Here is a 14,811-nt window from a genome sequence, read left to right as displayed (position 1 = left end):
CCATGTTATGCATCACTGCTTTTTCTCAGAGATCTGTATATTTGTTAGAAACATGCAAAAGAGTGATACTTACACAACAAAAACATATTTAGGTTCATATTTCAAGAGAATCAAGGCCATTAACTTTCATCTATCTTGTATCTCCATAAAGAAACAACATACCGACAACATGCACAACTACAAAATTCCCATGTATTCAGACCAAAGTGCATTTGCATACAACACATCAATGCACTTACTGACCTACATAGAGCATCAAAACACATTCAGTATATCATAAGAATGTATTTCTTAAAAGCATTGGGAAAGACAGTGACAGTAAAAACCATAAGCCTTAGTCACATCAATTTTTTCACAAAACATATGATATACCTCAAAATCAAAGACTATTGGGACAATTTCTCAGAAGGGATCATTTGCCCCAGGTATTTTACTCACAGTTGCTGTCCTTTCCTACATATAAATGGGTGCACACTTCTGAAAAGGCTATATCCCGCAATTGTGGATGTAATATGGCAGCTGCACAATTTTATATTTATAAAGATCCAACAGGAAAGGAAATTGTGTCAGAGGATTGTAAACAGATAACGTTCTGCTATACTCCAGTGAGAAAATTGAATCAGGAATTCAAAAGTAGTAAGCTTAATGAAGATAAGAGATTTAGTGGTTATTCTCACATCACAGCAACCGTGTAGACATTCACAAATCCATGCAACTAATGTGAACTTTAGAATTTTCACACATGTACAGTTTACTGTGAGACTCCCAAACTTGCTACCAGTGAGTGTATTTTCTTCTTTGCTGTTTGCAGCCTGCTCCATCGCAAGCAAGAGTAATTGCTTGAACTGATGTAATTTTAGCCTTTTAGCAAACTATCCCCGCAACAACATCTCACACTCAGTTACATGAGATCAAAGTGCGTCATGACTAAACAGTAATTATAATTACAGCAAAATGATTATTGTAATTTCCTTATATGACAAATGTCTTAAAATGAATGGGAATTTAAAATGTTTCTAAAGTTTAGGATATTTTAGCCACATCCTTAATGGTATCATATGTGTTTTTGTTTAACACTACACTGAAATTAACTGAAAGGCTTCCTGGTTGGCTGACTCCAATTTTTTTAAATTTGATCGGCTGTTCAGCCAAATGACAAAGTTGCTGGACATAATGAATTTACTTGGAAATTTTAACTGAAAGCAGCCAGCATTAAAAAGGAAGTTCTCACCACATAAATCACTAGATATTTTTGAGGTGCTTTATTCTCATTGATGGGAACCACTTTCAAATCTTTGCTGACCTCAAGTCCTGGTTCAATGGAATTTTTGCTCACTGACGTGGCGAAAAAAATCGAGCACACAAATTAGCACTGATTTCAAAAAGGCAAGTCATGCTTGATTATTCTACGTAGAAGTAATAGACAGTAGATTAAGGTACTAAGTAGGTGTAATATATTTAGATACCCTAAAATCCAGTTGTAAATGAGGTTTACAACTCAGGTAACTGTACCCAAGGTCAAGTAGCAGAATTCATATTAAACTGGCAACAAAACAGAAATCCATGGAGTAAAAGATTTTGGTTTAGAATGGTAGAAAGTGGGAGTGTGCCACGACAATTGGCATTAGAGCCACTACTGTTTACCATTTCCAAAAATAATTTAGACTTGGCAAACAGAAATACAACTTAATAATAGCAATAATAATCAATACCAACAGTGTTACTAGCACACAAACTGAAGAACTAAAGTGTAAAGAGCAACCGAATTTTAGAATAATAGGTACAGTGCCCTCAATGATGTTTGGGACAAAGACCCATCATTTATTTATTTGCCTCTGTACTCCACAATTTGAGATTTGTAATAGAAAAAAATCACATGTGGTTAAAGTGCACATTGTCAGATTTTAATAAAGGCCATTTTTATACATTTTGGCTTCACCATGTAGAAATTGCAGCATAGTCTACCCGATTTCTGGGCACCATAATATTTGGGACACAGCAATGTCATGTAAATGAAAGTAGTCATATTTAGTATTTTGTTGCATATCCTTTGCATGCAATGACTGCTTGAAGTCTGCGATTCATGGACATCATCAGTTGCTGAGTGTCTTCTCTGGTGATGCTCTGCCAGGCCTGTATTGCAGCCATCTTTAGCTTATGCTTGTTTTGGGGGCTAGTCCCCTTCAGTTTTCTCTTCAGCATATAAAAGGCATGCTCAATTGGGTTCAGATCAGGTGATTGACTTGGCCACTCAAGAATTGACCATTTTTTAGCTTTGAAATACTCCTTTGTTGCTTTAGCAGTATGTTTGTCTTATAACATATAACATATAACAACTACAGCATGGAAACAGGCCTGTCCGGCCCTACCAGTCCACGCCGACCATTCTCCCTGACCTAGTCTCATCTACCTGCACTCAGACCATAACCCTCCAATCCCCTCCTATCCATATACCTATCCAATTTACTCTTAAATAATAAAATCGAGCCAGCCTCCACCACTTCCACCGGAAGTCCATTCCATACAGCCACAACCCTCTGAGTAAAGAAATTCCCCCTCATGTTACCCCTAAACCTTTGTCCCTCAATTCTGAAGCTATGTCCCCTTGTTGGAATCTTCCCCACTCTCAAAGGGAAAAGCCTACCCACGTCAACTCTGTCCGTCCCTCTCAAAATTTTAAAAACCTCTATCAAGTCCCCCCTCAACCTTCTACGCTCCAAAGAATAAAGACCCAACCTGTTCAACCTCTCTCTGTAGCCTAAGTGCTGAAACCCAGGCAACATTCTAGTAAATCTCCTCTGTACCCTCTCCATTTTGTCGACATCCTTCCTATAATTTGGCGACCAGAACTGCACACCATACTCCAGATTCGGCCTCACCAATGCCCTGTACAATTTCAACATTACATCCCAACTTCTATACTCGATGCTCTGATTTATAAAGGCAAGCATACCAAACGCCTTCTTCACCACCCTATCCACATGAGATTCCACCTTCAGGGAACAATGCACAGTTATTCCCAGATCCCTCTGTTCCACTGCATTCCTCAATTCCCTACCATTTACCCTGTACGTCCTATTTTGATTTGTCCTACCAAAATGCAGCACCTCACACTTATCAGCATTAAACTCCATCTGCCATCTTTCAGCCCACCCTTCCAAAAGGCCCAAGTCTCTCTGTAGACTTTGAAAATCTACCTCACTATCAACTACTCCACCTATCTTAGTATCATCTGCATATTTACTAATCCAATTTGCCACACCATCATCCAGATCATTAATGTAAATGACAAACAACAGTGGACCCAACACAGATCCTTGGGGCACTCCACTAGACACTGGCCTCCAACCTGACATACAATTGTCAACCGTTACCCTCTGGTATCTCCCATTCAGCCATTGTTGAATCCATCTTGCAACCTCACTATTAATACCCAACGATTTAACCTTCTTAATCAACCTTCCATGTGGAACCTTGTCAAATGCCTTACTGAAGTCCATATAGACAACATCCACAGCCTTGCCCTTAACAATTTCCCTGGTAACCTCTTCAAAAAATTCAAGAAGATTAGTCAAACATGACCTTCCAGGCACAAATCCATGTTGATTGTTTCTAATCAGGCCTTGATTATCCAAATAATTATATATATTGTCCCTAAGTATCTTTTCCATTAATTTTCCCACCACAGACGTCAAACTAATAGGTCTATAATTGCTAGGTTTACTTTTAGAACCTTTTTTAAACAACGGCACAACATGCGCAATGCGCCAATCTTCCGGCACCATCCCTGTTTCTAATGACGTTTGAAATATTTCCGTCATAGCCCCTGCTATTTCTGCACTAACTTCCCTCAATGTCCTAGGGAATATCCTATCAGGACCTGGAGACTTATCCACTTTTATATTCTTCAAAAGTGTCCATACCTCCTCTTCTTTAATCCTCCTAATTTCCATCACTACTCAACTTGTTTCGCTTACCTCACATAATTCAATATCCTTCTCCTCGGTAAATACTGAAGAAAAGAAATTGTTTAATATCTCCCCCATTTCTTCCGGCTCAGCACATAGCTGTCCACTCTGACTCTCTAATGGACCAATTTTATCCCTCACTATCCTTTTGCTATTGACATATCTGTAGAACCCCTTGGGGTTTACTTTTACATTACTTGCCAAAGCAGCCTCATATCTTTTTTTCGCTTTTCTAATTTCCTTCTTAAGATTCCTTTTACATTCTTTATATTCCTCAAGAACCTCATTTACTCCCTGCCGCTTATATTTATTGTATATCTCCCTCTTTTTCCGAACCAAGTGTCCAATTTCCCTGGAAAACCACGGCTCTTTCAAATTATTATTCTTTCCTTTCCACCGAACAGGGACATAAAGACTCTGTACTCTCAAAATTTCACCTTTAAATATCCTCCATTTCTCTATTATATCCTTTTCATAAAACAACAATTTCCATTTCACTCCTTTTAAATCCTTTCTCATCTCCTCAAAATTAGCCTTTCTCCAATCCAAAATCTCAACCCTTGGTCCAGATTTGACTTTCTCCATAATGATATTGAAACTAATGGCATTATGATCACTAGACCCAAAGTGCTCCTCAACACATACCTCCGTCACCTGACCCATCTCATTTCCTAACAGGAGGTCCAACACTGCCCCTTCTCTGGTAGGCACCTCTACGTATTGCTGCAAAAAACTATCCTGCACACATTTTACAAACTCCAAACCATCCAGCCCTTTAACAGAATGTGATTCCCAGTCTATATACGGAAAATTGAAATCACCCACAATCACCACTCTGTGCTTACTACTAATATCTGCTATCTCCTTACATATTTGCTCTTCCAATTCTCGTTCCCTATTTGGCGGTCTATAATACACCCCTATAAGTGTTGCTAAACCTTTCTCATTTCTGAGTTCCACCCAAACAGCCTCCTTAATCGAGCCTTCTAGTCTGTCCTGCCAAAGCACTGCTGTGATATCCTCCCTGACAAGCAATGCAACACCCCCACCTCTTGCCCCTCCGATTCTATCACATCTGAAACAATGAAATCCTGGAATATTTAATTGCCAATCGCAACCCTCCTGCAACCATGTTTCACTGATCGCCACAACATCATACTTCCAGATGTCAATCCAGGCTCTAAGCTCGTCCACCTTTCTTACAATGCTCCTAGCATTAAAATATACACATTTAAGGGACCCATCATTTCTTATTCTCAGTTTATTTCTTTTCCCTTCTTTCTCTCCTACATATTGGGTCTGAGTGTTTCCCTTTTCTGCCTCCTGCCTCACACACTGCCTATTAGCTATCTGTGTTTGAGTCCCTCCCCCCAACCGTACTAGTTTAAAGTCTCCGCAGTTATTTTAGCAAATCTCCCCGCCAGGATATTGGTTCCCCTCGGGTTCAGATGCAACCCGTCCTTTTTGTACAGGTCATACTTCCCCCAGAAGAGGTCCCAATGATCCAGAAACTTGAAACCCTGCTCCCTGCACCAGTTCCTCAGCCACGTATTTATCCTCCACCTCACTCCATTCCTATTCTCACTATCGCGTGGCACAGGCAGTAAGCCTGAGATTATTACTTTGGAAGTCCTTTTTTTTAACTCTCTTCCTAGCCCCCTGAATTCTCCTTTCAGGACCTCTTCCCTTATCCTACCTATATTGTTGGTACCTATATGTACCACGACCTCTGGCTCCTCTCCCTCCCCTTTCAGGATATCCTGGACACGCTCAGACACATCCCGGACACCGGCACCAGGGAGGCAAACCACCATCCGGGTCTCCCGACTGCGTCCACAGAAACGCCTATCTGACCCCCTCACTATAGAGTCCCCTATTACTACTGCTCTCCTCTTCCTTTCCCTACCCTTCTGAGCAACAGGGCCGGACTCCTTGCCAGAGGCCCGGGCACCGTCGTTGCCCCCAGGTAGGCTGTCCCCCCCAACAGTACTTAAACAGGAGTACTTATTTCCAAGGGGTACAGCCACCGGGGTACTCCCTAGTCCCTGCCTCTGTTCCTTGCCCCCCCTAACAGTGACCCACTTGTCTACCTCCCGTGGTCTAGGAGTGACCACCTCCCTGTAACTCCTATCTATAACCTCCTCACTCTCCCTGATCAGACGGAGGTCATCAATCTGCCGCTCCAGGTTCCTAATACGGTCCCTTAGGAGCGCCATCTCGTCACACCTGGCGCAGATGTGGATGTCTGGAAGACTATCAGACTCCCAGATTCCCCACATCTGACACCCAGAACAAAAAACTGCCCTGGCAGTCATACTCTCCAAACAAAGCCCCGCGCTCGGTTACTAAACCTACCGCCCGGCCGCTACTCCAACCGCTCCAACCGCCCACCCAAAAGAACTGAGTGATCTCCTGGGAGAGGCGAAAAACCGGATAAAAAACCCAGGCCAATTTGGGAAAAAATCCGGGAAATTCCTCTCCGACCCCAAGCTAGGCGATCGAAACTAGTCCGGGAGATCACACAGGTCTTACTCCTTACTATCCCCACACTATCCCCACACAATCCCCACACACTACTTCCCAAGCAACACAGCTTGGTGCTGCTTGCTACTGCTGCTGCTTGCTGCTGCTACTGCCAATGAACCGCCAGCCAATGAGTTTGAGGCATTTGTTTGAACTTGAGCAGACAGGATGTGTCTATACACTTCAGAATTCATTATGCTACTAGCATCAGCAGTTGAATCATCAAGGACGAGAAGTGAGCCAGTACCTTCAGCAGCCATACATGCCCAGGCCATAACACCCCCACCACTGTGTTTCACAGATAAGGTGGTATGCTTTGGATCTTGGGCAGTTCCTTCTCTCCTCCATACTTTGCCCTTGCCATCACTCTGATATAAGTTAATCTTCATCTCATCTGTCCACAAGACCTTTTCCCAGAATTGTGGTTGCTCTTTTAAGTACTTCTTGGCAAACTGTAACGTGGCCATCTATTTTTGTGGCTAACAACTGGTTTGCATCTTGCAGTGTAGCCTGTGTATTTCTGTTCATGAAGTCTTCTGCGGACAGTGGTCTTTGACAAATCCACACCCGACTCCTGCAGAGTGTTTCCGATCTGTCAGACAGGTGTTTGGGGATTTTTCTTTATTATAGAGAGAATTCTTCTGTCATCAGCTGTGGAAGTCTTCCTTGGCCTGCCAGTCCCTTTGCGATTAGTAAGCTTACCAGTGCTCTCTTTCTTCTTAATGATGTTCCAAACAGTTGGTTTTGATAAGCCTACGGTTTGGCTGATGTCTCTTACAGTTTTATTCATGTTTCTCAGTTACATAATAGCTTCTTTGACTATCATCGACACAACTTTAGTTTATTGATAAACAGCAATAAAAGTTTCCGAAGGTGATGGAAAGACTGGAGGAAAGACTAGGTGCTGAAAGCTCTCTTATACCTGCATTAAGGAGGCATTTAAACACACCTGAGCAATTACAGACACCTGTGAAGCCATGTGTCCCAAACATTATGGTGCCCTGAAATGGGGGGGACGGGACGGGGGTCTATGTATAAACACTGCTGTAATTTCTACATGGTGAAACCAAAATGTATAAAAATACCCTTTAATAAAATCTGACAATGTGCACATTACCACATGTGATTTTTTCTATTACAAATCTCAAATTGTGGAGTACAGAGGCAAATAAATAAATGATGGGTCTTTGTCCCAAACATTATGGAGGGCACTATAATTTAGACATGAGGAAAATGAAGACCACATTGTTCTTGCAAACCACTGCCACTGCTCAGCTACCATTATCGGGCTACTGAACCATATTATCACCAACTAGAGAGTGGTCCTGACCTACGATCTACCTCATTGGAGAAACTCGGACTATCTTTTATCAGACTTTATCTTGCACCAAATGTTATTCCCTTATCCTGTATCTGTACACTGTGGACGGCTTGATCGTAAGCATGTATAGTCTTTTCGCTGACTGGATAGTATGCAACAAAAAAGCTTTTCACTGTACCTTGGTACGTGGCAATGATAAACTAAACCAAACTAATGAACAAAAGTTAAGTAATTAAATAGTTACATTATACCTGTGTAGAAAGTTGGATAGATCTCATTTGGAATATTGTGCATAGTTCTAATTTACCATGCAACAAAATAAATTATCAAAGGCACTACCTAAATTGAGGAATATCATATCATATCATATATATACAGCCGGAAACAGGCCTTTTCAGCCCTCCAAGTCCGTGCCGCCCAGCGATCCCCGCACATTAACACTATCCTACACCCATTAGGGACAATTTTTACATTTACCCAGCCAATGAAAGGGACTTTGCCTTCTAAAGTAGACTTACTAACTAATGATTCTACCATGGCAATGCTTCAAACTGAGTGAGCCCACACACACCATATTGCCACTACAGGCAGCAGAATGCAACAAGTAAAATAATATTAAAAATAATTCTAAAAATAATCTAAGCTTAAATGATCAGTAGGAAATGTAAATCTTTCACTATGTACATTTTTAGGATCTGCTGCATCTAGTTGACAGGGATTAAGCACAATGCCACAATCTTTCCAATTGTTAGATAACGTCATAAAACATTACAAAAATGCACATTTGATTATCATGGAATAATACAAGTTATACTTTCTCATTGAAATGTTCAGTAAAAACAGGCAAAACATCTTGATCTTTCTGCTAATAGTGGTCACAAAACAGGCAATTGTTTTTGCAAATCAACAATTGGCTGCTATGTATCACCAAGTAGGGAAAAAAAGGCTTCTCAGTTTTTATACACGCACAGAAATTTGACATTGAATATTAAGTTAGTGGCAGGATAGCAAAGTCGGAAAGATAAAAGGTTCTGATATTGTGAATACGGTGATGTGTAATATTAGAAATGACTGAAAAACGATTTTTTTCCCTAATTACAAAGCATCTGAATAGACTAAACATATGCAACTACTTTGATGCAATGACCATCCTGAACGGAAAGTCATTGTGGTGAGGATTTACATCCAAATGTGTAAACACTGTTGCCACTTTGTTACAGAGGGAAAAAGTTCATACTCAAGCTTACAGAATTATCTTATCACAATAGATTGCTACTACCATCACCAATTTACCCACAGGCTCTACACAAATGCTATTTTCAGATGTACCCTATTGTAAAGGTATTTTTTCTCCTTCATGGAAATGGCATAAATGATACATCTGTTCCATTGCAATTTCACTAACATCCTAATAACAACAGTACGTTAATTTTGCATTTGAATGGCACAAAAATCGCTTTGGTGGGTTTGTGCTAAATATACATTCCTTTCTTTTAAATAATTTTGCTGACACCTCTCTGGATTTAAACGGTACTATAAAGAAAGATAACCAGCTGAGTTTTGCCAACTTGTACACTTCACCTTTTCTGATGACAAGCAAAAAGGCCAAGTGATCCCATCTGATGTCAAATGGGATTTGTCGATGGAAACTATTTGTGGTACGCTCCTCTCCACCTACCTGTCACTGCTGGTACTACTGCTGCTGCTGACTGAATCACTGCTTGATGACCTACTCCGGGACCCACTGCCACTGGGAGATCGCCGTGACCGTCCTTGGCTAGGTCGCTGTGGGGATTGGTTTCCTGACCGTGAGGAATGTGGGGATCGACTTCGGCTGTGCTGATAATTCTTTTCCTGCCGTCTCCCTCTTACTTCCCGAGTAATATCTTCCCTGTAGAGATCTCGGTGTACTACACTTGATATTGCAAACTGTTCCCTCCCTCTTTGTTCATAACGTGGATCATGAGCTTCAAATCGAGTAGGACTTCGACTTCTTGACCCATAATAAACTCCGTGTTGTATAGTTCGATCCCGAGGATCTCTATAGTAATCCTGTTCATAATGTCTGGGACGATCAAACCCTGCCGTTGTCCGATCGTGGTGTCCATAGGCACTATGATCATAAGTACGCTCCCGGTTGTCAGAAGCCCTGTGTTTTGTTTGGGTTAGGGGTTGGAGGAAAAGAAGGAAAACAAAGAATCAGTCAAGCATCATCCACATAGCTGAAAGATCCCCGAATTCCCCACACTAAACTGGCAAAATAAGCACTTGAATTTTAAATAGCGACTATATGGAAACATTTATAAAATTGGTAAAAGCATTGCGTTCAGTAGCTATTATTGTTAAAAAAAAGTAATGTTTTCTTCCAGTGCTTATATTTCACAGTAAACCATTGCTTATTAATTTCCTATTGCAGTTGATATTAGATTAATTACTATGCTTTTATTTCCTAATTCTCAGGTATAGTCAGGAAAGGATTATTGTAGAAGCTGATTTACCAAAAGCTAACTAATTCGCTGAGTAATTTGCCGCAGTAAAAGACATAATAATATCCAGAAATCTAGTTATTTTAAATTCTGGAATTTACATAACTCTACTCAATCTTTACTGTTTTGTTTTCATTCCGGTTATTTTTTTAAATCCCATCCCATTCTAAATTTCTTCCATGCAAGATATTAAAACAGTATTACTATTTTGCTGACATTCTACAGATTCAGAAAACAAAAGACACCGAGAAGCAAAGCCACTAAGCTATGCGTAGTCAAGTTGACTTAATCAAGGAGGTATAGAACTGTGCTTATAATGTACTGTGGAATCATTTTACACTGACCTTTCAGCAATGAAAAGAAGCAAGCTGATTCCAAAGCATTATTGCCATCAGCTGACACACGAAAAAAATACAAATTCCTAATCCATGAAAGACAAAAGACAGGCAAAGTAGCTCACAGAGGTGCAAGACAGTGAGATTCTATTGGCTAAGTGCTGATTGAACTTTTAGCAGTGCTAATGACTACTGGAGTTAGTGGAAAGAAAGGGTTGACTGGGTTAGAAGAGGGGCTAAGATACGCATGGCAGGGCATACCAACCTTTTTAGACTGCAGTAAACACGACCTAAATCCCAATTAAATCTAGGGAGAGAAAAGTGTACAAACATTCCCAATTTGGTCCCCTCTTAAAGGGGTAATCCAACTTCGGACAGTGCTAGTGCCGCATTGATTTGGGGATTGTATCAAGAAAACTGAACGCCCAAGAAAGATAAATTTCCATTGCCAGTGTTACGTACATTCGCATCAAACAGATAGCTCCCAAAGTTTAATAGTAACTCCCAAACCCCAAGACCTTTCTGAGATGCGGAGTGCGTTCAGATGGATGTAGATAAATGTATCCCAATTCGAGTCGATATTAAGCAACTATACCCGTTACTCCCAGAGCATAGTGCTTTCTTCTAGTAGTAGGCATATAATATCCATTTTCTAGCAGCCAGTTGCCATGTCTTAAAATCTTTTCATTTTTGATCTGAAAGTTAAAATGTAAAGTATCCACTAACAGATGTCCCTTGTTTGATAGTCCACTGGTACAATAAGTAGAATCAAGATGAATATGAAACACAAACCAGGTAATCCAATCTGCCATACAACTACTTTAAGATGAATATAATCCCACGTTGAAGTGATAATGCCCTCCATTCCATTATGCGGGAAAATAAAATTCCAAATGTTTGAAAGCTTCTATAATTTAACCATCAGACCAGAAAAATCCATAAGATCCAATCGGGGTGAATCAAAATAACATACAGATATGTAGACCCTTGTATGTGTTACTTCCTCAATTCTTCAGTTTTCCTTTCCATGAATTCATGTTGAAAATTATTAGCTGTAATATTCTTCAAGGTGGTTCATCGAAAGATTTCATATCCAAAGAACGCACATCAATATATTACATTTAAACCAAAGCCAATATGATACTGCAGAAAGTCTTCAATGCACTTCAATATTGCCTGAACTGAAGGTCTAATAATTCCATAGTATTCCTCAGGTTGGTTGTACCAGGATGTAATATCATGCCACTCAATCGAAGGGATACATCCAGAGGGAACTGCTTGCAATCCAGGGAGAAAAGGGAAGCTTATTTCGAGGGTTAACTCCATAGTAACTGATAGAAACCTTCCATCACACTAACCAAACTTATCCCAGGAGTAGTCATCCAGCCAGCTGCAGAATAGATCCACTGCGAAGAGGCCAGAGCTGCTACTGGTTTCAATTCTCTTCCATATCCAACAACGACACGAGTGTACAGATTTCCTCCTTAAATCCATCTGGGGAACCTAAACACGAGTTGCTGCTTCTCACACTATTTATCAAAATCCTGCCTAGAGAAACCTTGGAACTTACCCATCAAGTCTCCGTTCATAACGTCCTTCCCGTCCATGTAGTGATGGTGGCGGTCCATATGTTGGCCCCCCACCACCTCCCCTGAACCCTGAAACCTCTCTAGTACGTGTTCCTATAGGAACGGTATCATCTAATCCCCGGGCAGCACTTGGAATAGTGCCAGGCTCATTGTAATCCGTTCGAAGGTCCCGGTCTCCCATTTTATTGACAGAATTGTGCGCTTTCTGTGCACTTTTGATGTCCACAAAATCCACAAAGGCTGCCACTCCTCCTTCTGAGCCCCTTTTGGGAAGAATTTTGACACTTTCCACTCGGCCATATCTGAAAAAAAGGGGAAAAAATAATTATTCAAAATACAAACTAACCAAAGCATTTTATAATCAATACGTTACATATTATGCCAATATTCAGACGATTATTTTCAACTATTGTTTAAAGATTATAATTAAATTTAAACACACTATTGGCACAGCAGTTAGTGCTGTGGCCTTACTGCTCCAGAGACTCATTACTTGATCCTGAGGATGTGTGTTGTTGGTATGAAGTTTGTGTACGGTTCATGTGCACCATTTTCCCTTCCACCCCATACCCAATCCTCCAGTTTTCTTCCACAGGTACTGTATGTCTATATGACTCCAGGTAGGAAATAGGAAAATTAGGGAGAGGATGGGGTTGATGGGGATGCAAGAACAGAAAATGAAATAAGTATGGAGTTTGATGACTGCCATAAATGTCGTAAGCAGAGTTCTCGTGCTATATGATTCTACAAACTAACTTAATTTTTGTGTTTTTGATGTAAACTATGTTCAGGTTGCAGCAACACCGTATTTTATAAAGTATACCTAACATCATGAAGAAAGCATTATTTATGTGGTTTGGCAGGACCAGAAATGGAGATTAGGGAATAATTGATTCTCAATGCTTTTGATGACCATTTATATCTTCTGTATCTAATCACCAGATTCTAGTCCACTGATGAATACGTAATATTGTTGGATTGAGAGAATGTTTTACGATCAAAACTGGTACAAAATCCTAATTTACACTGTTTCAATAAACCTGGTACTTAAATTAACTGGATTCTTTTAAACCAGTTGCAGAAATTTAAACAAATCACACCAACAGTGGTCAGCTATTATTTCCAACATTGACTGAAGTGCACCACTGAATTCATCAATGGGTTTGCTTTCTTTTCCTGTTCCTATTCTCATCTTCAAAATCAGAGTCCCCAGATCCACCAACATCTTATTGTCTGGAGAAGGGCCCCGACACAAATCATCACCTATCCATGTTCTCCAGAGATGCTCCCTGATCCGCTGAGTTACTCCAGCATGTTTTACTCTTTTTTTGTTAACCAGCATCTGCAGTTCCTTGTATCTCATCTAATCAGTCTTGCTCCATCATCAATCTTGAAGTCCCAAGTAATTTTCATATTCCCATTCCCTGGTGAATTATCCACTGATGCATTAGGATAATGATTTAGCATCATGCTCATTAGCTGCACTAATTAAATTCCAAATGAATAATGAACCCTGCTGTACTCTTTATTTAACCTAAATGGAGAAACATCAATGGGGTTGAATCTTCCCGAAACAGAAGTTCAAGCATTTCAACCATGTTATCTACAAAATAAGATTTTCAGTTTCCACATTACTGAACTTTAGAAAATTGCTTATGGTCAAAATGTTTTACTTTGGTAAAAAAGAATGCTAAACTGAAGGTAACAACTTTGGCGTTAATGTACATGATAAAAGTAAACACAAATAGTAATACAACGGAACATACAGACAAGCTAACTGTAAGATTGGATTTTCCATCTAATTGTTTCTCCTCTGCAAACTGCCAATCTTGGTTTTGAATTCTTGTGTTTGGAGGAGAGACTCTGCAGGACTAGGGGAAATATGGAGAGTAGGATGTTCTCCCACTGTGCCAGTATAGACACAAGGAGCAAAATGACCTGCTCCAATGCTGTAACCAATCTGCGATTAAACACTGTCAGATATTCTTTGATACATTCTGGTGCTTTATCAAAATGAGAGGTAATAAGTTTGGTCTTATTTTCGACACACAAACTTTTTACATTGTTGTACTCAAAATGTGCATCTCTTATAGCCTGGTGGCCCAGAAATGATTTGCCAGATGACTGTGGGGCACATACAAAGTTTATTTTAGGATGCCAGTATTTGATCCACCAAATAGACTCCTTTAACAACTCCAAATCCCTAAACTAATATAAAGACCATTGCATGCATTTCCTGGTGACATTATAGAGTGATTAGTACAAAACCACAACCTAATTTGTGCTCCTCATCCTCAGATGACTGAGATCAATTGTAACACTCCTCCTTCTACTTCCCTGCCCAAGACTTGTGATGTTAGGTAAAAATCACAAATCCTGGCAGTATTAGGGAAGGGGGTGGTACTGGTTTGGGTAAACATGGAAGTCGTGTTTTTTCAGAATAAATTTGTTTTATTGTTGAATTATTACTATAAGATGTATAATCACGATACAATTTAATTTATGTTGCAAGGTTAACTGTACTGTCAAATAAGGAGAACATGCAAAATGTACAAATTTTAATTAATCTAATCAATGCTTTTGTAGCTG

The 14,811-nt window shown here is 40.1% G+C and overlaps 1 protein-coding gene across 1 annotated transcript; it reads right to left on the bottom strand.

Annotated features, from left to right (window-relative positions):
- Window positions 1-9,490: 9,490 nt before the first annotated feature.
- LOC144591826 (msx2-interacting protein-like) lies at window positions 9,491-12,524 on the bottom strand (the record flags this gene model as incomplete). Its single annotated transcript, XM_078395843.1, has 2 exons — window positions 9,491-9,961; window positions 12,204-12,524. Coding segments are annotated over 2 exons (792 nt in total), but the record flags the coding sequence as incomplete, so codon positions are not given.
- Between the last annotated feature and the right edge of the window lie 2,287 nt (window positions 12,525-14,811).

The sequence above is a fragment of the Rhinoraja longicauda genome, unplaced genomic scaffold (genome assembly GCF_053455715.1).
Source record: "Rhinoraja longicauda isolate Sanriku21f unplaced genomic scaffold, sRhiLon1.1 Scf002145, whole genome shotgun sequence".
Classification (NCBI taxonomy): Eukaryota; Metazoa; Chordata; class Chondrichthyes; order Rajiformes; family Arhynchobatidae; genus Rhinoraja; species Rhinoraja longicauda.
Note: the sequence above shows the minus strand (reverse complement) of the source record. Positions and strands in the feature narration are given on the sequence as shown.